Source organism: Amborella trichopoda, chromosome 6 (assembly GCF_054954075.1).
Source record: "Amborella trichopoda isolate Santa Cruz 75 chromosome 6, AtrichopodaSantaCruz75HAP2 v2.0, whole genome shotgun sequence".
In the NCBI taxonomy this organism is placed as follows: Eukaryota; Viridiplantae; Streptophyta; class Magnoliopsida; order Amborellales; family Amborellaceae; genus Amborella; species Amborella trichopoda.
In genome coordinates this window covers 727,043-749,925 of record NC_142341.1, presented here as the reverse complement: position 1 = coordinate 749,925, position 22,883 = coordinate 727,043, and the positions used below count along the sequence as shown (strand labels likewise).

The window sequence follows — 22,883 nt, the reverse complement described above, 5'->3', positions numbered from 1 at the left end:
TCTGATCCAAGGTAAAAAATAGATTATATACTATGAGACTAAGGTAAAAAATAGATTGTATACTATGAGACTACTTATCTTTATTATAAGGTCATGATTGCTACTAAGCATCAGAAGTCAAATTGGATGGTATGGGGCGTGACACAAAGTTCGAGATTTTTTTTTTTTAATTTTGAGTCTAATCAATGACACACTAACAACCACTTCATCCGATTTGAAATATGATGGATACGAGTGATTGTAACCACCTTGTATTAAGTTTAGAAGCAAATAGTCTCTTTGTATGCTTTTTAATAAAAAATTATGCTTAGTCGAAAATTGATCATAACTAGTGCTTGACCTTTTTTTGATGCTCACACCATTTGGTTTTAACCCATTTGACCAGCTAATTGAGTTAGGTAAATAATGGAATATATTTTATTTTTTTAAATTATGGTATACATTTTATTTTATTTTATTTTATTTTAAGATCCAGTCAACCAATTTGACTAGTGATTGTGAAAATGGTTTTCACAAGGTAAATCTCCCACCGGTTCGGTGGCCGATCTGACACCACACTACTATGCACAACGTGGGGGAACTTTGGGTCCTACTCATATAAAATAGAGAAAGTACACATGGATTTCTACGATCGTGGACTCCTGCAATGAAAGTTTTGTTATGTACAACAGAGGACAGTGACATTTTCATAACTACTTCCATTGATTATCCACATCTTTGAAATCAAACTTTGAACTTTAAAGGGGTGGATCGAATGAGCGGAAACTTAATTAGTGAATACCAACCTATTAATAATTGAGTGAATGCCAATTTATTAATAATTGAGGGAAGATGGTAAAACTACCTCAAAAAATTTGCAGGTCCAATCAATCGACCACTAAAGTGGTTACTTTAAGGTCATTTTCGTTCTTCAATTATTTAGTTAATAATTCTTATAATGGCTCTATTAAAGGTTTTAAATTTTGAACAAGCAAAGATATTTTGGTACTTTGGTACATAACATGAGTTTAGTCAAATTATCAAAGTACGCACCGTTTGTTTTGGATTTCAAGCATGTAACAAGAATTTTAAGAAAAAAAAAAAAAAAAAAAAAAAAAAATATATATATATATATATATATATATATATTGAGTTTGGAACCTAAAATAGTAGGGGTAGGTTTATCATTTGACTAGGATTACTAACTAGGATCACTCAAGTCGATTCGAACAATGGCAGCTTGGTAGAAACCTAAAGGATGAATTCTCAATAAAAGGTTTGGAAATTGGAATAAGTAGGGATATTTATGTCATTTGGTATTTGGTTTAAGCCATTGATAAATTACCAAAAAGAAAAAGTTTATATAAGTGCGAGGTTTTAAACAATCAAATTAAGGTGCACATCAAAAATTTCATTATAAAAGGTTGTTTTGATGCTAAAAAACCTTTAAATTGATCATCAAAACCTCAAGATGTATGGACAAGAGAAAAAATGAAGCTCAAGTTTTGGAAATAGTGCATCTTGAAATGTATTTTTTGATTGTCAATTTTTTAAATTTTCAAGTTTTTATAGATTTGGTTAATCTATATTATTTTTAAAGCTTTAAATTTTCATAAATAGAAATGAAAATAAAATTTAAGACTATCACAAAGATTTTCAGTGTTGAAACTACCGTTCTCCACACGATTTTATGGTGCACTTTACTTTATACAAACCGCACCCTTACCAAAATAACTTTGTTTATTCATGATTTGAATTCAATGTTGACGGGGTACTTAAATGATATTTATATTAAATTGAACCACTTTGTTGACAGTTTCATTTCACCACTATTCCCCAAAGTGAAATCATACTTATTTTAAATTAAATCCACTGGAAATGAGGAAGAATGTACCATAAAAACTTTTTCCAGGGGAATTATCCCTCAATGTCTTCTTTATCCATTGGGATTGTATACTAGTGGACCATTCAACGTTGATATAAAAAAGTTTTGGACTGGAACGTTTTTAAAATGGCCGAGTCTGCCTGGAATTGGCGTTGTTTGAATCCCTTTCAAAATTTAGATTTTAGCAAAATATTTGGTCAATTGTTTTTCTGAAATATATCTTTTGAAAAGTTTAATGATTTGTTCAGGAAATTTAAATAAGTTATGGGTATTGTGTTGTGTTTGATAACATATGCATATTACCTATATAAATATAAATATATAACATAATATAATATATTTTTTTAATTTATATTTGTATTATATATAATATAATATATAGTAATATTATATATTGAATATAATATATAATTAATATATACTTATAATATAAATTATATTAATAAAATAAATATAAATATATAATAGAATATAATATTATAAATTATAATATTATATTATATAATATTATGTTATAATATTATTATATTATATCATATTAATAATACTAATATTATATATTTATATTATGCATAGCGAATAGTGATCAATAAAAAAATTATTAAAGATTAAGTTTATCTAATAACTTAATCTTTTACTTTTTAACAAAAAAATAAGAATTTTTTGTGAAAGATTAGTTTCTGAACTTCTCATGAAAAGTGTAAACAAACGCATAACTTTTTCAAAATATGAAATAATATTTTATGAAATAATACTTTCAGAAAAACAAGCACGGCCTAAATATTTTTATGTTTTCAGGATATATATATATTTTTTCTTCAGTTTTCACCACCATTATTGGGCTGTTTTTTGGGTTGTTGGGTGCTTTCGAGTTACAAGAAGAAGATGAATTTGATAAATTTGAGTTTGAAATTAAGTAATTTTTTTGTTTGAGAGAGGGAGAGAAGTGTAAAGGGGAAGATTGATAAAAAATGAGAATGAGAAAAATTGAGAGCTTTTATTGTTGTTCCTTATAGCTTTGCTCCCTCTCTAAATTGGTCAAGCCGATTCAAAATTACATGATTCAGTATTTTTAGCCGATCTAAAAATTATTATGAGATCGCTTAAGAATACAAAAAAGTTACAATCATCTCCAAATGTGAAATCGAGTTTTTTTTTTTTTTGGGCAAGTAAATCGAGTTATATGTGTAGCAAAAGTATCAAAATAATTTCCTCACTATATTTAGCTTCCTATAATTCCATTCCCTCATAGGAAGCTCAAAAGGGGGGCCGTCATTGAACATAGATATAGGGGCATATCTGGTAAACCTCGAAATACTAGTACCAAAGATGATGTGCCGGCTTTTAACGGAGGGCGTACAAAACGGCCTTTTTGCCTCTTTTTTTTTCCATTTTAATATTAATAATATTTCCAGAAAATCGTCCTTTTTTTTTTTTTTTTCACTTTGTTTTCTTAGTGTGTTTGGGAACGAATGCGGTGCCCTTCCTCCCGTGCCTGTTCCTCTCTCCCATGGATCAATGCATAAAAAATTAGGGTTTGGGTTTCCCCTAAACCCCACCCCGTTTTGGTGCCCCTTACCTGCAATTCCAGGGCCTAGCTCTAAATTAGAACACCAAAACAGAGAGCATTTCATCTAGGGTTTCCATTCTGCTTGGGAATTTGCAGAGAGGTTCTTTCTAGCTAGGGTTTCCATATTCTCAGAGGTTCTTTCTGGTTACGGTTTCATTTTCTTTGCGGAGGTTATTTACTGCTAGGGCTTCCTTTCCTTGGTGCAGAGGAAGGAGGAAGAGAGGCGGGTTAATAATGTTGAAGAATGGGACTTCGTTGAGGGGTACGGTGAGATTCAATTCGGGAAGCCCTGGTGATACAAACCCTAGTAAATCTTCAAAGGGTCTGGTGAATAATGCTGATTCTCGATCCCTTGTGACCACAAAGAAAAGGTCGGAGAATGCGTCGACTTCTGGGCCAAGGAGCAAAGAGACCAAGCTCACTGTTCAATCCCCTCCGGGTATATACCTTTTTTGAGCCTTAATTGGGATACTTATTGTTCTTTCTCATTAATTCATGCTCTCTCTACTTTGTTTACTTTTTGTTCCTTTGGTGGTATTTTTTTTGTGTGGTTTGAATGATTGAAATTAAGCAAAGCAGTTGCGTTTTTTTATTCCTCTTGCTGGATTTCTGGTTCTTACTCTTTTTTGCTCCCTTGTTTTTGTGTTAAAATTCTTTAGATTGTGATTTCATTATTTGGTAGGGGACATGGTTCCTCTTCTGTGTTATCCATTTCCTGTTCCTAATACTGGTTTCTGTGATGGTTCTATAATTGAAAATTTTCTTGCTGTGATGAAATTGGTGTCATATATGGGTGTGGTTTCTTTTGGCGTTTGGGTTTACATTTTGTAGGATTGCATTAGACATGAATGTCTTTTTGATGTAAAGGTTAACTTGTATTGAAAGAGAAAAAACTGTAAATACATAAGCTGAATCAGAAAAGACGGCAACCCACAAGTTGGGTGCTCAGAAATATAACAGATGCAGTACTTTAGAAATTAGAAAAGATTGAGCAGATAGAGGGAGAGAGATGAGAAGATAGAGGAAAGATAGAATTAAAATAAGGATCTATCACAAAAAGAACAATATATGAAACGATGTGGGGAGATGGTCTCAATATGCTTCTAATCCCTGCAGGCCCATGTAATGATATTCGACATGAATGTCAACATGGTATAATCATAATTAGAATATGCCATTGAAGGTGCTTTGGTATCTATGACAGTGGGTTAAGGTTACCCTTTCCTAGCAAAAACTTGAATTAAGATGTAATCTGGAGGTGCAGATAGTTTTTTTTTTTATAGTTAGAGGTGCAGAATGTTTCTAATACCCGATCCTTCGTATTTTTCGCTTTGTCAATTTTCTTTTACTCATTCGATGCTATGATTTTTGGGGCACCTCAATGCCCTTGTTGGTTTGTAGAATACAAGATTGTATAATTTTAGTTGTTGATATTACTGTGATGGTTATGGTTCTGCTTCTCTTCTGTGGGTTTTGTTTCAAAGTTTATTGTTGGATTCCTTCATATGGAGTAAGCTGCATAGTCTTATCATTAGTTGTGTTACTTTAAGCTTAGTTGTGTAGAGATGTGCTTGAGTGTTGGGCTAATGTTGTTTCTGGAACTTCCAAGAAGTTCATAGTGGAGCATGTGATGGTGGTTTTTGCATGGGAGACACTGTTATGGATGCGCATGGTATGCAGTTCATGGATTGAGATATTGCATTTTGTTCGTATTAACAGTCTTTGGATGATGAGTCAATGGGATACAACTTGTTATTCAATGGTTCAAGAGGGCAAGTGCCCACCCTTGGAAGATGGCCCATATATCTGAGGATATAAGTATTTAATGGTAGGGAATTGACCTTTGTCCACACCCCCGGTTGGAAAACAAAATTGCAGATGCTTTAGCCCAGAATGAAATGGGAGATAGGTCCTGTATGTGAGGTTGGAGCCTCTTCCCTCATTCTTATTTTGCTTTTTCTGTTCTCTTGCTGTCCCCAGTCGAGAATGTCTATGCTTGTATGCTCTTTGAGCAACTTGATGTAATTGGTTTCTTTATTTAACTTTTAGAAGGAATGTCTATGCTTGTATGCTGTTTAAGCAACTTGATGTAATTGGTTTCTTTATTTGACTTTCAGAAGAAAAAGAGGCTTCTCAAAAAGGGGGGGTGGGGGAGGAGAGAGAAAGAGAGAGAGAGAGGGTTTAGGGAGAGAGAAATGGTTTACTTGCAGGGTGTCCTTTTGTTTTGGACCAAAATGGAGGGTTTACTTGCTCTCGTCCTGAGTTGTGGTTATTGTAATGCTATTGTAAGGATAATTGGAGTGTGGGGATGATTTCCTTTTGACAAATCTCAAGTGTGAATCTTTAGTTGATTAAGTTGAATATATTTATTATGTCATTTTTAGGGCCTCTATGATGCTTTTGTTACTGAAATTTGTATAGACTAGATTCTTTGCCGCAACTACAATGGAGATTTGCTCAGGAGCATTGTACTTTCTAATTGAATACAATGATTTTTGTGGGAAAAAAGCCGTGTGAAAAACCATTGCGCCATGTTCCTTTATGCTATTTATTTAGTAACTTCTAAGATATGTGACAGTTATATCGACGTGGAAGAGCCTCATGGAGAGGAGGATAAGGGATGACAAATGGGAAAAGTTTGCTAAGAGGGATGCTGCCATTTGCAGCATAAATGCATTCTCTTGTTGCCATGGCCATTGAGAGGTACTCTTGTAAGAAAGGGTTGTTTATGGATGGTGGGGATATGAGAATAACAACAATGTCCATTTCGTGCTTATATTTGGAAATGATCTAAGAATTCTACGTGACAGATGAACTGGATGGGGTTCTTGGACATTTCATGTACTTGATGGCAACTTGATTTCTATGAGATATCAAACAATATGAGGATCTTCACAAGAGTCTCAAATCTCCAAAAATGTGTTACTCCCCTTCCTTTTGTAAGATTCCAAGTTGTTGACCTTGAGCAAGAAGAAATATGCATCAAGGCCTGCACACTTTATTCCCCGTGCCTTCCGAGTCTAGAATTAAAAGCATAGGCCTCCCCATGCCATGGCATTGATGTTTACAAACCTATGTGTAGCTTGGATTTTTTTTTTGATAATGTTAACCTTTAATATATGAGAGAGAATAATCCTTGGCAATCCACAAGCGAGGATGCTCAAGGAGGAGAAAAAACAAAGAGCAGAATCAAAATCCTCTTTTAAGAGGTTACAGTGAGGCACAACAACCTAGGAAAACATGTTGATTCACAAAACGCAAGGAAAGGCCAAAAAAACCAAACTAACAGATCTAAATGTTATCCATTGCCGTTGCTTCTTTAGCCAGGGAGTCAACGTCCTGATTTCCTTCCCTCCATGTATGCATCCACACGATGGACATATTCCTGCAAAGATTGTCAACCTCATTGAAGACGTGTGCCAAGGACGAAGGAGGGGTGAGGAAGAAAGAGATTGTGCCCAGGTGATGGTACTCTTGGAATCACCCTCCACCACAAGCAAATGCAGTTGAAGGGGTTGTGTGAGTTTGAGGCCTTCCAGGCGAGCTACTGCTTCAGCCTCCATGGAGCCATTGTGGCCAATATATTTAGATGTTGCAGCCACAGTAGTACCGAGGTGGTCTCTGAGAATTGTTCCAATACTTGACGGGCTGGGGTTGCCAAGAGAGCACCTGTCAATATTGAGTTTTAGGGTGCTCGGAAGGGGGGTGGGGAGGGGGGGGTTTCCATCGGGAAGCCCTTTGCAGGCGCGGTTGATGGAGTTGAAGGATATTTGTCTAGTCTTGGCTGAAAGTTGTGGCAGCAACTCCTTTGAAATACTGATGATTGATCGCCCAAAATATTATCATGGACTTGAGCTTATTGAAAACTTTGTAGCAAGTTGAGAATTCCTCCCTGAAAATTCTGCTGTTGTGCTCAAGCCAGATGGCCCACAAAGCGGCTGCCACCGTTGATTTCCAAAGGAGAATTCCAGCCTTTTGCCAAGGGTAAGGTTGGATGGAGGTGAGGATGGAAGTCACCTCTTCTGGTAGCACCCATTGCACATTAACCAGTTTGAGGATGGAGGTCCGAATGTTAAAGGTGAATGGGCATTGCAGTAGTAGATGGTCATTAGTCTCTTCAGCTTCGAGACACATGACACATCGATTAGGGATCGGGATCCCTCTTCTTTGCAATTGATCAACAGTGAGGAATCTCTGGGAGAGGGCTAGCCACATGAAGATCTTGATTTTGGGTGGGGCGAAAGAAGTCCATGCTTTGGTTGCAACAACGCTTGGACCTAGAGGGAAAGTTGGTGGGAGAGAGGCATTGTGATATAAAGAGGAGATCGAGAAGGTTCCCATCAGGGATAGAGACCAAATAATTCGATCTTGACTTGAGGGGGAGAGGAAGTTCAGCAGACAAGGTGGCAAAGTTTCCAATCTCTAGGTCTGTGAGAGCTCTTCTGAAAACAAAGTTCCAAGAGCTAGATGAACCTACGAAAAGCATTTCTTGGGCTACCGTAGCCTCTTGCTTTCTGGCTAGAGAAAAAAGATAAGGGAATCTGTCCCTAAGAGGAGTATGACCCATCCAAAGGTCATGCCAAAAAAGGATGCGATTTCCTTCTCTTGGTAAAATCTTATGTGAGATTTGAAGGCAAAGAAAGCTGAGCAAATGACCTCTGGTTTGTTCTAAAATCCGGCAGCCAAGGAGAGTTTGTGTCTAAGGATCTCAAGCCACGGCTGGTTGTTTAAAGTAGATAGACTCTAGCACCATTTGCCTAGAAATGCCTTATTTTGGGTTCTGAGGTTCTTGATTCCCAGCCCTCCCCTTTTCTTGGTCTGACGAAGTTTATCCCTGTCTGTCTGGATGTTTAAGGCATTGTGCCTCTCAAAGCATTGTATGCATGAAGAAGCTTGTAGATATTGAGTATTGCATGTGTATAAACCATAATTGTTGGAAGCGCTTGGGAACCCGAATCGTTTTAGGAACCAAAATCGGTGAATCGTAGTCGGCTAGAAGATTATTGTCTTAGGAATTGTTGTCCATACAATAGGAATCACTAGGAATGAGATTCCTAGTTTTTGAGAATCGTGTTTCGATCGAAATAGATCCAAGTTTCATCCACCTATGGAATCGAGATTCCGTCCTCCTTGGAATCGGGATTCCCATCCCCCTGGAATCGACATTGCAGGAGTCAAGATTCTTTAATATGTGGAATCGAGTTTTCGACATGTATGGAATCGAGTTTCTGGCATATGTGAAATAAATATGTTGTTGTTTCGAATCAGGATTCTAACATATTTGAAATCAAGTTTTTAAAGTATATAAATCAAAGATCCATGCCAGATTGCAATAATATGGACAATGGAATGAGGTTGATGTCCCCTACCAGAAATCAAGATTTCCTTTTTATGGAGAAGGAAGCCACAAGCACATCTTGAGCCTCATCAACTTTAGAACCTATATTGGATGTCTCTTAGTAGAAGGTTTGTCGAATTTTAAAGTTATTGTGTTGACTATTGTACTTATGGTCATTATATACAAAAGATAAGTATTCTTAAATTGTGATTTTGACTTCATTATTATAAAGACAAAATAGGATTATGTCAACGCCATGGTTTTACTTTTAATTGTATGTGCTGTATTTACCAATTATATTTTAAATTTAAAGTAAAGGCCATTCAGGGTGGCACAAGTAAAATAATGAAACCCTACAATTACTAGAAGCATTCGAAGGAAGATTTTTACTCCAATTGACATGGAATCAAGATTTAATCCTCGCTAGAATCCTGATTCCACATATTTGAGAACGTCTACCCACAATTAATGGGTTCAAGTTTTCAAAGATGCGTTGGATCGAGATTCCGAAATTAAGGAATCGAGTTTCCTTGGTTCTGAAGAAAGATATTTAAAGATATGTCGAATTGAGATTCCGAAATTAAGGAATCGAGTTTCTTTGGTTCTAAAAAACAGTTTATGTGGAGGTTCCTTAACAGAAACGCAGAATCGGGTTTTGGAATTGGAAGCGCGAGGTCGGTGGAGAGATTCTGGTAACTATGGTATAAACTACCCAAAAAAGAAAAAGAAAAAAGAACATCGCACTTGTAGATGTTATTTTACCTTAAGTGCCTGCTGGAATGTTTTTGTCTTCCTCTTTTTTGGTGGGGCGACTTTGTAAATTCTGATCAAATATTCTATTGTAATTATGATATTTACAAATTAAGATCTTTATTGTGTTAGTTTTTTTATTTGCAAAATATTGAACTATTATCATTTGTACACTTTTGGGGGGTTAATTTGCTTGTCAGACATAAGATCATCATGTGAAATCTTATTGTATGAGTGGTTCTTGTTTTCATTGAAGTCGAAGTTATTTAGGCTAGACGATGGGGCACTAGGAAACTGGTGGCTTGTTTAGTCTGGTTTGGGCCCTTGGACTAGCTGGTCCATTGAAATGGGCCTGGAGCGGCGAACTGGTTGGTTCAATGTCTGGATCGGCTAGTTTACTTGTACAGGATTGCGCGAATGATTTTGTTGGGCTTTGAAAAAGGTCATTTTTTACCTTTATTTTTTGGTTTTCAATAAAAAGGGTTTTGTTTGTCCTTTTGGGTTTTTTAGGGGGGCATTTTTATAAAATGAAAGGTTAGTTTTTTTTTTTTGTTTGGGTGTAAAAAAACATTAGAGAGAGAGAGGGAGAGAGAGAGAGAGAGAGGGAGAGAGAGAGAGAGAGAGAGGCTTTGGTTACTCTTTCTCTCTCAACCGAAAACCAAAGGCTTGGGTTGAAAATATCCAGACCAAAATACGAAATATTCCACCCCAAAGTATGTGTGTAATTTATTTTAAGTATTTTTTTGGATTTAAAAAAGTAAAAAAAAAAGAAAAAAATTGCTTTTGGGTTTAAGGTGTTTACAAAAAATTTGTTTTTGCATATATCTTTGCGGTTCTGATTTTTGAAAGGCTATTACAATTGGTAAAATCTTAAAAATTTAAAATAAAAGATGCAAAGGAAAAACAAAAGCTAAAAGTTATTTCTTTGTGTATTTCTCATTTTTGAAGTGCTTTTACAATTTGTTAAAGCTCTTAAAAAGTAGATCCAAAGTGCAAGAAAAAAAAAGAAACTTATTTTTTGCTTTTTTTATTTTTTTTGCATTTTTGATTTTCAAGTCTTTTACAATTTGTGCCAATGTCGATTGTGGGCTTTTGTTTTGTGCCTTCATATATATATGTACACACACTCGCGTGCACACACATCGACACAAATATATTTGAATATTTGTTAGGCCTTCAATAATTAGTTGACTTATTTGATATCTCTCATTTTTAAAGAGTAGTGTATTTGGGTCTATTGAATTTTGGCTTGGTGTTAATGGGTTAGTTTTGTTTCCAATAAATTTTTCCATTTTTCTAGTCAATGTTTCAAAGCTCGGCTCCGGCCAAGGACTCGGCCCTAGCCCGAGCCATGTTACTCGGGCAAGTCTTGTAACTGGCCCAAGTAGTTCACGTTTCAAAAAAGAACAAAAAAAACATAGATAGGAAAAGAGAAGGGGGATGGGTGTTTTAGCCACGTGCCCGGACATGTGACCTCCCTCGGGCTACGTCTTCCACAAGCCCTCCCTCCTCTCTCGCAGATCTCTCGCTCTCTCTCATATCTCTTCTTTCTCTCTCCAAGAAAGGAAAATAAAATCCATAAAACCAGGTAAGACCCATCAAACTTGGATCGAGAAGGACAAGTGTTGAGGCGATCTGAAGAGTCAACATGGAAATCAAAGAACGTTTTTTAAACCTCTTGTAACTTCTAGTCTTTAACGAATATAATCTTCCTCTCCTATGTGTGTGTGTGTGTGTGAGAGAGAGAGAGAGAGAGAGAGAGAGAGAAGCATCTTTCCATGTATGAGAGATGCTTTAGAGCAAGCTAAATAGAAAGAGAGTGACACTAGTTGATTTTGTTTTAAATTTTTTAGAGGGGGTGAGGGGGAGTTTTTACAATTTTTTATTTTGTTTTAAATTTTTTATCTAATCCCTAGTTGTACATAGAACTTGGGGCAATTTGGCCTCTCCTGCCAAGTCCAGTCACACTTTTTCTAATGTTTCTATTTCTTCTAAATTCTATCCTTTCTTGTCTTTCCACTTATCCATCTCAACCTGTTCATCTCAACTATATTCATCCTATAGGTATGTTGTTTCTTGACTGTTCAACATTCTTTCCCATAAAGTAAAGCTGGTTTTACAACTTGTCTTATAGAACTTCCCTTCAGGTTCATTGGTATGTTGCGATCAGATAAAACTCCGAATGCACATCTCCACTTTGCCCACCCGTCTTTAATTTTATGTATGACATCTTCCTCAATCTTTTTATTTTCTAGATTGTTGACCAAGGTATCGAAAATATTCTCTTTTAGGTATTTCTTGGCCATGTATCTTAACTATTTCCTTGTTTCTACTCTTATTATTACTAAACTTGCATTCCATGTATTCTATCTTAGTCCAGCTAATTTAAAACCTTTAGAATCTAGAGCATCCCTCCAAAGTTCAAACTTTGTATTGATACCGATTATAGTCTCATAGAATAAAACATGTTATCTTTGAACAACATACACCACCGTATCTTGTCTTGGAGGTGCCTAGTTAACTCATCCATAACTGAAACAAAAGAAATATGGGCTCAACACTAATCCCTGATGTAGGCCTTTGTCATTGAAATTCACTTGTCTCTCCACTAGTTGTCTGTATACTAATTATTTTCCTCTTTTTTTTAAAAAAATTAAATTGACCAACCTGTCTGATTGGTGAACCTATTTGGCTGGCCGGTCTGACTGGACCGGTCCCTCACCAGTGCGGTCACCGGTCCAATCTAAATATCATTGATTTAAGTAAGCTTTATCGCCTTTCGGTTGGGCAAAGCTAGGCTCTTGAAGAGCCAGGAAACACATTGGGCAAGTTGAATCAGCTCTTATCTTGGGCTTTGCCTTCTATACAAGATCTAGTACATGAACTCTAGTGCTTGGGAGCTCTATTAATGATTTTGTAGCTCTATTGCTGTAGTTAGACTTTTGGCAACTGACTCTTATCTAAGGCTTTACCTTTTATACAAGAGCTAGTACAGTAACCCTAGTGCTTTGTAGCTCTAGTGATAGCTGAACAAGTTCTTTGTAGCTCTAGTAGTAGTAGTTCGTAGCTTTAGTAGTAGATAGTAACAGGAACTCTTGGGCTTGGTAACTTTAGTAGCTAAACAACTGCTTTGGTAGATCTACTGGTAGTTGAACAAGTGCTTTGCTGCTCTAGTGGTAGTTGAACTGGGGCTCTTGAGTTCAAGTACTTGATATATGTAGATAAATGTGTCCCTTTCAAATGGGAGTAACAGAGTTTTACCGCTTTAAATGCTTTTGTTGCCATTATTATTTAGCATTTTTATCTGCCTTTCTCCTTTTGTGCTATACACCATAAATAAGTCATTTTACTTTTGAGCTACTAAGTTGTAACAATGTATACTTCACTTACCGATACTTCTTTTATATTGGCTGTATCTGCTCTGTACCTAGTTTGATATTTGTGATAAGTATCCTTTTTTTTTTTTTTTTTAGGTTGCAATCATTACGTTTCTGACTTCATTCCATGCACTCTATTTTTGGTTTGAAAAGAATTATCAGATACGGGAAGTGAGGAGACAGATCTGAGTAGTTCAGAGGGAGACGATTCATCGTGGATCTCCTGGTTTTGCCGTTTAAGAGGAAATGAGCTCCTTTGTGAAGTTGATGAAGATTACATACATGATGATTTCAACTTGTGTGGTCTTCCAGGACAGGTTCCATATTATGATTATGCACTTGATATGATCCTGGATAATGACTCTTTGAGCGGTATGTGGTGGAAGTTATTTCTTCTCATTTACTTCACTCCTTCATGGTTTTATATGTCTAAGCAAGCACGATAATCATTTTGAGCCCTGTATTTTCCCAATTTGAGGCTTGAGTATTTGGAAATGACATTACTTTATTTTGAATATTCTTTGTATTTTATTATCTGGGAGTATCTTTCAGGGATATAAACTCCATGCATGTGCCAATTCCTCTGTTCATATCTTCTCATTTACTTCACTCCTTCATGGTTTTATATGTGTCAGCAAGCACTATAATCATTTTGAGACGCGTATGTTCCCAATTTGAAACTTGGGGATTTGGAAATTGCATTGCTTTATTTTGAATATTCTTTTTATTTTATTATCTGGGAGTATATTTCTGGGATATAAACTCGACACATGTTCCAATTCCTCAGTTCAAGTAACACATGATGCCTACTCCAAAATGCCACAAGTGATAGCTCATGAAGAGACACTTCTTTTTGTATAAGTGATAATTTCATCTAATGGAAAGACTAGTACGAATGGAAAAATCAGTTTAAAGTAGTATTATAGATCCATATGATGATAATGTGCTATTTATACCTAGGTATGCTGAGCTCTGTACTGTATATTGCCTGCCAATGAACATGTCAAATGATTTGCTAGTACAAAGTTTTGCTTTATAGCCGTGAATTCGAAGTCACCTACTGAGATTGGCTCCCCCCCTTTAACAGAGATTGGCTTCGCCCTTATTACCCAACCACAACCTTTTTTAGTTCACGTTTGATTACTTAGTCTTAAATTTTAAATATGGAGTGGCTCTGATTGCCCCTAGTTATTAGTCTTCTTCTGGTATGGACTCTTGTGAGCATACTTCTGTTTGGCTTCAAAAATTATTTGCACAATAAATGCATCAAGAGTTGAATGAATTCTCTATGGTTATACTGAATATTATCTCTTTAATTTTTGTTGCTTGTCTTTTATAAATTGTGATAAGAGAAACTTCTTTGCTGTGTTTCCCTTTTGAAAAATGTTCGATAGCATTAATCAAAGATAAAAGAACGCAAGTACTGTTAGAATATTCCATAGGTTGGTCAAGGAGAATTTGAGAGAACAACTCGATGACTCAACCAAACCCTAAATATAGTAAAGTTAGTTTCCAGATATAGCCTTGTGCATTTTTGCGGGCTACAACAGCATGCTTAACTTATATCATGGTGACTTCCATGTTACAATAGATAAATGGTTCAGACTATCTCATTCAGTCGTGTATGCATGTGTTTGTGAATCTAGATTGTTTTTACTTTGTATGAGCATTTGAAATATGTGTCCTCAAATTTATTGCTATGGTGCATGTGATCCAATATCAGGTGAGGTAGATGGAGAAGAGCACAATGAGATTGAATCTGCTGCAGAAATATTATATGGCCTTATCCATGCACGCTATATCCTGACAAGCAAAGGATTAGCTGCCATGGTATGAATGTGCTTTCATTTTAAATTTTTCTGTTAGCATCCTGGTCACAAGCTGGGCTAGTGTTGATTTGGTCTAGCTGTGGTTTCAGCATGAGAAATACAAGAGAGTTGATTTTGGACGGTGCCCCCGTGTTTATTGCGGAGGACAACCGTGCCTTCCTGTGGGTTCGTCAGACATTCCACGCAATGGTTCAGTGAAGTTATTCTGTCCAAAATGTGAAGATATTTATTTTCCGAGATGCAAGTACCAGAGCAGTATCCTTCTATTTATTGATATTCCTGTCACAAGCATAATTATGAGAGGGGTCTTCAGTTTAGTCTTTAATTCACGTCTTATGTTCCTTTCTTTATTTCTCATTCATGTGTTCCTTATGCGTCTCTCGTATTACTTACTGTGGTTATTACTCATGTGATTGTTGATCTGAAATTTTCAAAATTATTTCCTTCTGTATTTATCCCCGGTAATTATCTTGTTGCATATGGTCATGGAAACCAAGGGTTGTTTACATGTTCATTGGCAGTCTTCTAGGGAAGTTTCTTTTTGCATTATCAATGGGTAGTCTGGGTGCATAGGCCTTTGGGTTGCTATGTGTTATTATTTGGTTACAAACTAAAAGTAGTAAGAAATCATTGAAACAAATCCAGATGTGGTTCCATTGCGCAAAGGTTAATTAAGTGGGTATATTGCTTCCCTTCGCATCTGGATGAAATCTGCTTGTTTTGCTGTACGGACTTGGTTAGCTCACTGCTTCATGGGAGTCAAATTTATTATGGAACTGGTTGGAAAATATGTAACACTCAGATCTTAAGCATATCAAGATTTTCTTGATTTGCTGATGTATAACTTAGTACTTTCTGGTGAAGTTAAAATCTTAAAAGCTCTCCCCTTTTCCCTATCTTTTGATCCATGGCATAGATCCGCTAGTTCATTGGGTTTCATCATTTAGCATCCTTGAGTGTTTATGCCACAATTTTTGCTAGTAGTTTTATGCCCCATGCATGTGTGTATTGGTAATATTATGGTAGTGGTTCATGATTTGTTATAGCAAATATTAGAACGTACATGTTATTACAATCATGGAATGCATGGTTGGTTTTGTTATTGTGGGCTTGACTTGTATCAGATATGGATGGAGCTTACATTGGGACAACATTCCCTCACTTGTACCTATTGACCTACCCAAATGCAAAGCCTGCAAAGCCAGTTCAAACCTATGTGCCTCGGGTTTTCGGTTTCAAGCTACACAAGAGTGCAAGGTGATTGATATATCTCATCTTTATCTTCTTCACGGGGGAGCGAAAACCCAGATGCCAACATGCGCCATATGAGGCAATCTTTAGGAAATAGAAAGATTGCCACTATGTAAAAGATTATGATGTTGTACACTTGGGGCCGGCCTTAGAGTTCTTGGCTCGCTTGCCGTTTCCTGCATTTTTTTATGTATTTTTGAGGTGCATGTACCTTAAAATTCTCGGTTCTTTTTTTTTTGTTTTTTTTTTCTTTTGCCAGTTTATCTCCTTGGTTGATTCAGTAGTTGATGATCCATTTACGTTCCTTGTATAAGTTTTTAATTCATAAGGTGCAATGACTTAAAAAGGTAAAGCCTTTCTGAACGTTGGGTATTTTTGTGATTTCTTACAAATACAGATTGGAGTTCATGTAACACTGATATTTACAGAATAGTATTGTTGTTGAAAATCATGGCGAAAGTACCTTCCTTTTGGCCACAAAAGGCTCTTTGACCGATTTTGGGGAAGAATTTGTGTAAAATTTTAATTATAAAAGCACATATAAAAATTAAGCACTTTTATAGTATTTTAACATACAGGGCGTATCTTTAATTATAAAAGTACATATAAAAATTAAGCACTTTTATAGTATTTTAACATACAAGGCGTATCTTCCAAATTTTGGATACAACTTTGCTTTTGGGAAATTTATTGTCTTAGATATATGTTTTCAATATGGCAGGATATTTTTTAACGTAGAACTTATTTAATAAAAAATGCTTTATGGGACGTTTTATAGGACAGTTTAATACAAGCTATGCTTTATGAGATATAATATTAGGCAGTTAAGAAATAATATATTCATGAAATAAAATAGTTGAGATGAGAACGTTGAAATGGATGAGTGTTGTGATGAGGAATGATAGAATTTGGAATGTATATATATAAGGAAACTTGAGGATAGCTGTAGTAGGCAATAAAATAAAAGGAAGTAGATTTAGGTAGTCTGGCAGAGTCGACATAGAACAATGGTTAGGGGGTAATTTAATTCATGTGGAATGCTTGAAAAAGGTAAAAGCATGGTTGCAAGGACATTGACACATCTAGTAAGAGAGATATTGTAACTTATGGTTAGATTGGGGTAAGAGGAAAATGGAATAATATTTGTGTAGTCAATTTTAAATAGTGTGGATAAGATTCAAGTGATGATGATGATGCGAAAAAAAATGCCTTTAAGCTAGAAATGACGACTTTTCAGTATGATAAAGGGTATCTCATGGAATTAGTGTATTATCTTTAAAAGCTGAGCGTTTATATCTGAAGTTTGGCTCAGTGATGATTGAGATGATAATTGAGGAATTTTAAGCCATTGCTGAAAAATGTTTGAAGCACTTTTCCTAAGTGGTTTTCGCAAGATAGAAACTTTCTGGAAATTAATTATTGAACCTGAAAGGAAGGGGCTTATCGGGTGAAAATCTACGTCAGTTAGGTAAAATACTGATGTATATATGTCGGTTCTCTTGTTGCAAAAATGACGGGAAATTATGCAATGAAACAATTTATTGTTGGTGCAAGATGTAAAATCCAACAATTAGAGCAAGTCGTTAGAAAATTTACTTGGGATTTTGTGGGGGAATTATCCATGTTACTTGTCATATTTTACAATTAATTGGTTGGGGTATTTGTGACCTTTTCTCATCATCAATAAAGTTTTTTTTCAACTAATTGAGGTCGGTTTTATGAAATTTGGTATGTCATTCTATTTTATTAGGGGTCATACCCTCAACGAGCTCATGGGTCTCATATCTTTTCTCACTAATTCCAGCCATGTCATTTTGGGCCTACCTGTTGCCTTTTTTAGCCTTCCACTTGAACTAACTCGCACCTCCTAACAAGTGTTGTACTGAGCCTGCATCACACATGGTCAACTTCATTTAAATCTACTTTATCTTATCTTATCATCTATTGATCCCACACTTAAATTCTCCCGAAAGTATTCATTTCAAATTCTATCCATTCTTGTCTTACCATTTATCCATTTCAACATCATTATCTCAACTATACTCATTCTATGGATATGTTGTTTTTTGATCGCCCAACATTCCACGCTATAAAGTAAAGTTGGCCTTACAATTGTCCTCTAGAACTTGCTCTTCGGCTTCATTAGTATGTATGATCACATAAAACTCCGATTGCACTTAATAGAACTCCAGTTGCACTAATAAAACTCTGGTTCCACATGAAAAATAATGGCATAGTTGTATACAACTCTAAAACATGTAATGTGGAGCACACATATAGCATACTCTTGCAAGACCACTATAAACTAGCTCCATAGAGCAAACGACCTGTTTACTAGGATTTTTCTTATCCAAAATTTTGGGATCCACTTTATAATTACTTGAATATTTTAAAGAAAGCCGATAAATAAATTTAATTTCTTGAACACTTGTGTTTGTCCAAAAATTCTTAAGATGTTATTTTTTTTCAAAAGTGTACAAATTTTCTATTTTCAGATGAATCACTAAGTCGAGGAAAAAGTTTGAGGCTGCAAGAGTACACCCAGCTAGGATTTTACAAGAGGGAATAAACATGCATCATGCTCCCACGGGAGCATGTCTTCTTTGGCTGATGCGGAATCCCATTGCAAATTAGGGAACTTTAGTCTAGAAGGCCTGAAAATCAAGGTGGCCCTTTTGGTTACTGCTCTCATATATTGCTGTTTATATATAATTTTTCTTTTTTTATGTAACCAATAGCATATGATGTGAATTTGTAGTATAAAGAACTGTTGTTCAAAACATGGTTATCAAGATGGCCCTTTGGCTTATTAATCTCCCCAATCATCATCCTCAAAACATTTTCTGTTGATTTTATGAATATTGTTAATCCATGAAATCTGAAAACCACGACGCAACGCCTATGGAGGAAAATAAATAGTATTTTGACCCATATGCACGACGTCATTCAATTTTTTTAGACGGTGTGGATAAATCGACCATAGCAGACATTGCAATAGACATAGCATGTCGGTGCGGTCGATTTTTCATATGAAAAACACGAAAAATCGGAACAACTTTATAAGAACTGTTGCTACTTTTCAAACAAACACCACAACGGTTCTACGAGAGCTATTGCAGGGCGAACCACAACGGTTTTACGAGAGCTATTGCAGGGCGAAACGCTATTCATTTCGCCCTAGCGTTTTTTAGTTTTTCATGAAATCCAAATTGCACACAGCTGTTTATTGGGTTAATTTGCAAATGTTGTTTCACCTCAGATGTGGAAAAGGCCACGGCAGGTTTGAAAAGCCCATGTCCATTCAAATAAGGGTGCGGTTTGCATAGAGCCAGGCTCTAAACAATCAAATTAAAGTTTTATAATTCAAAATTGGGAAAATTATGAAACCTCAACTTACGCCGTTATGACTTTTCTCTCTCATATTTTTCCCTTCAACAAATTATCTTTCCAAAAACTCCCCATCCAAAAAAAAAGTAAAAAAATGTTTAAAATACCTTTTTGTCTTCATACTCCTTTTCTACGCACCAGAAGCGTTTCCCATGTGCTCCAGCACTATAGAAACATGCTCCAGAACACAAGCTTTTGGAGCCAGAGCACTACGGCAGTCAGATCAGCCCCTCCGACAGTAAGCCACTTCGATCCAGCGGTTTAGTATGTCGCTCCGACGACACATTCTGCACTCCGGTAATACTCTTTTGGAGCACATCGCTCCGGTGGCGTGGTAGCGCGCTTCGACATTGTTTGATCTCGCTCCAACAGTGGCTATTGCTATCCGACAGTAATTTCAAAGAGGTTCGGTGTTTTTGTTCTTCGCTTCGGCAATAGGCAACTTGGGACAACCAATTGAATTTTTATTGTACGGTGAGGATATTTATATCCAAAAAATTACAACTTTTTGCTTTGGGGGGTTTTTGCGAGGAAAGCTTGTTGAGAGAAAAAAAGTGAAGAAAAGTTTGGGTGGGGGTAAGTTGAGTGAATAGTATATTTTTGGGGGTTTTTGTAATTTTTTCTTTAAAATTTTAAACTTTAAAAATAATGTATATTGAACAGATCTATAAAAACTTGAAAATCTTGAATTGATGGTAAAAAAATGCATTACAAGATGCACTATTTCCAAAACTTGAAATCCATTTTTTTCTCAAGTCCATGTATCTTGATGTTAAGATGATCAATTTGATGATATTTGGGCATCAATACAACCTCTTTTAGTAAAATTTTTGAGGTAGGTTTTAATTTGATTGTTTAGAGCCTAGGCTCTATATTAAGGTTCCCTTCAAATAACGCTCTCTTTTCTCTCTCCACCTAATTCCTGCAAGCATTTATAGTAGAATTTTCTCTCTGGTTGGAAAAACCGGGTGATATAACTCTACTAACCACTCGGTTAGATCAGAACCTGCCCTTTTTGGTTTTGGGCATTTTTGATGATGGATTACTATTTACTATATATATATATATATATATATATATATATATATATATATATATATATATATATATATATATATATATATATATATATATATATATATATATATATATATATATATATATATATATAGAAAACATTACGCAATGCCTATAGGCGAAAATGAACAGTGATTTCACCTACCCCCATCACTGTCCAAATTTTATCGCGCGGTCACAATTGTCCGATAGTATTTTATTTTTCATTTTTGTTCAATAAATTGAAATGACTTAAAATTTGAAGTGTGTATTCATCAAAAATAGGGGAATCTTCGAAAAATATATAAAAAATATTTTACAAGAAAAACATTGACCAAAATACCTCTGAAAATTTTTGAGGGTATTTTGGTCAATTTATTTTCTACAGATAATTTTTTTTATATTTTTATTAGATGCGCTTCAGTAAGATGTACATACCCTCCAAATTTCAGGTCAGCCTGATTTATAGAAAAAAAAATAAAAAATAAAATACTACCAAACAATTGTGACCGCTCGATAAAACTTAGACAGTGATGAGGGTATATATATATATGTATGTATGGAAAAGTCTTCCTAATGCTTATAGGCGAAAATAAATAGTAATTTCTCCTACCCTCATCACCGTCAAAGTTTCATCATGCGGTCACGATTTTTCAGTAGTGTTTTATTTTTCATTTTTTTTCTATAAATCGGAATGACTTGAAATTTGGAGGGTATGTACATCTTACTGAGGCGCATCTAATAATAATAAAAAAATATTCATGAAAAAAATTTGATCAAAGTACCCTAAAAATGTTTCGGGGGTATTTTGGTCAATATTTTATATGTAAAATATTTTTTTTATATTTTTTGAAGATTCCCGTATTTTTGATGAATACACGCTCCAAACTTTAGGTCATTCCAATTTAAAAAAAGAAAAAAAGAAAATAAAATACTACCGGACAATTGTGACCGCGCGATGAACCGTGGACATTGATGGGGGTAGGCAAAATCACTGTTCATTTTCGGCTATAGGCGTTGTGTAGTGTTTTCCTCTATATATATATATAAATTCCTAAAAATGAAGAATTTGATTTGTAATGCATTTTGTAATATTCTTTACATTATGGTAAAGATTAAAAATTGTTTTCATCATTAATACTAACTTTTATATTTTCCCATCATTTTAAAAAAAATTAAAAATACCTCTAGACACAAATCTATTCGTTAAAATTCTTTTTTTCATTAATTTTTAACTTCATTTGAATGTGTTTTGTTTTAATCATTTTTATATGCTTTTTATATTTTAGTAGTTTTTTTGTATCTTTTTTATTTTTTTCAATACATTTTTTGAAAGCCCGAAACTTGTCCAGTTAGAACAGTTGAATTGGCCAGTTAAACCACTTCTAAACTCATGTCCAGGTTCCAATTTGATTATGCGAATATTGCTCTCTAAACTCATGTCCAGGTTCCAATTTGATTAACTCGTGTCCAGGTTCCAATTTGATTATGCGAATATTGCTCTCTACCTTGCTACCAGGTTCCAATTTGATTATGCAGGTTCCAATTTGATTAGGCGAATATTGCTCTCCACCTTGCTACCAACCTCAAGGCCATCCTTTTATCTTTTAAACCCCTTTTACCAACCTCTGGGCCGTCCTTGATCTTTAAACCTCTTTTTCACAAATATACCTCATTTTTTTTCCTTTATTGAAATTTGACCTCTCTAAAATGATCAAATAGCAATCACTAAATGCAGAAAAGTTGATACAAGGGTGAGCCCTAAACAATGAAATTAAGGCGCACCTCCAAAATTCATTAGAAAAAGTTGTTTTTTTATGTTAAAAAACCCTCAATTCAACTATCTCGATCTCAAGATGAAAAAAAAAATTCACTAAAAAAAGTTGTTTTGATGCTAAAAAAACCCTCAATTCGGCTATCTAAATCTCAAAAAGAATAGACGTAAAAAAAAAAAAAAATTCCAAGTCAATAAAAATAGTGCATCATTTAATGTACGAGAAATGATCCTAACCCTCCCCTACCCATATGTATAAGTGTAAAACTCCAAAAGATCACCATTAAATTTAACACGGATCTATAAAAAAAATTAAATCCCATATCCATGTCATAACTTTCTAAAGATCTATACCAACTTAATGTATTATCTAGACGGTCAATTTTCAATAGTTTCAAGTGTTCATATACCTACATTATCTACACTACTTTTCACCTTTAAATTTTATATTTAGAGATGAAAATAAATTTTCAGGCCATCATGAAGATTTCTAATACTAAAGCTACGTATTTTAGCACTATTTGAAGGTACGCCCTACTTTGATTGTTTAGGGCCTTGGCCTTATTCAAACCACACCCTTAAATAAATATATAAATATAAAAAGCAGCATATTGAAATAGTTTCATCTGAAACAAAATCGAATCTTCAACAAAAACTGAGCAAAGAGCACAGTTAAACCTTCACATC

General features: G+C 35.1%; 1 protein-coding gene across 3 annotated transcripts; it reads left to right on the top strand.

The window, feature by feature from the left end:
• Positions 1 to 3,210: 3,210 nt before the first annotated feature.
• LOC18434622 (casein kinase II subunit beta-1) lies at positions 3,211 to 16,427 on the top strand. Of its 3 annotated transcripts, XM_011625202.3 has the most exons (6): positions 3,211 to 3,534; positions 3,641 to 3,873; positions 13,053 to 13,271; positions 14,623 to 14,729; positions 14,818 to 14,983; positions 15,853 to 16,427. In XM_011625202.3, the coding sequence occupies exons 2-6, from the start codon at positions 3,669 to 3,671 to the stop codon at positions 15,987 to 15,989; spliced, it is 834 nt and encodes a 277-aa protein (XP_011623504.1). In that variant the 5' UTR covers positions 3,211 to 3,534; positions 3,641 to 3,668; the 3' UTR covers positions 15,990 to 16,427. The 3 variants fall into 3 exon arrangements, with proteins under 3 accessions (XP_011623504.1, XP_006844752.1, XP_088726108.1); XM_006844689.4 differs by having other exon boundaries at positions 3,520 to 3,873; XM_088869982.1 differs by having other exon boundaries at positions 3,520 to 3,873; positions 12,996 to 13,271.
• The last annotated feature ends 6,456 nt before the right edge of the window (positions 16,428 to 22,883 follow it).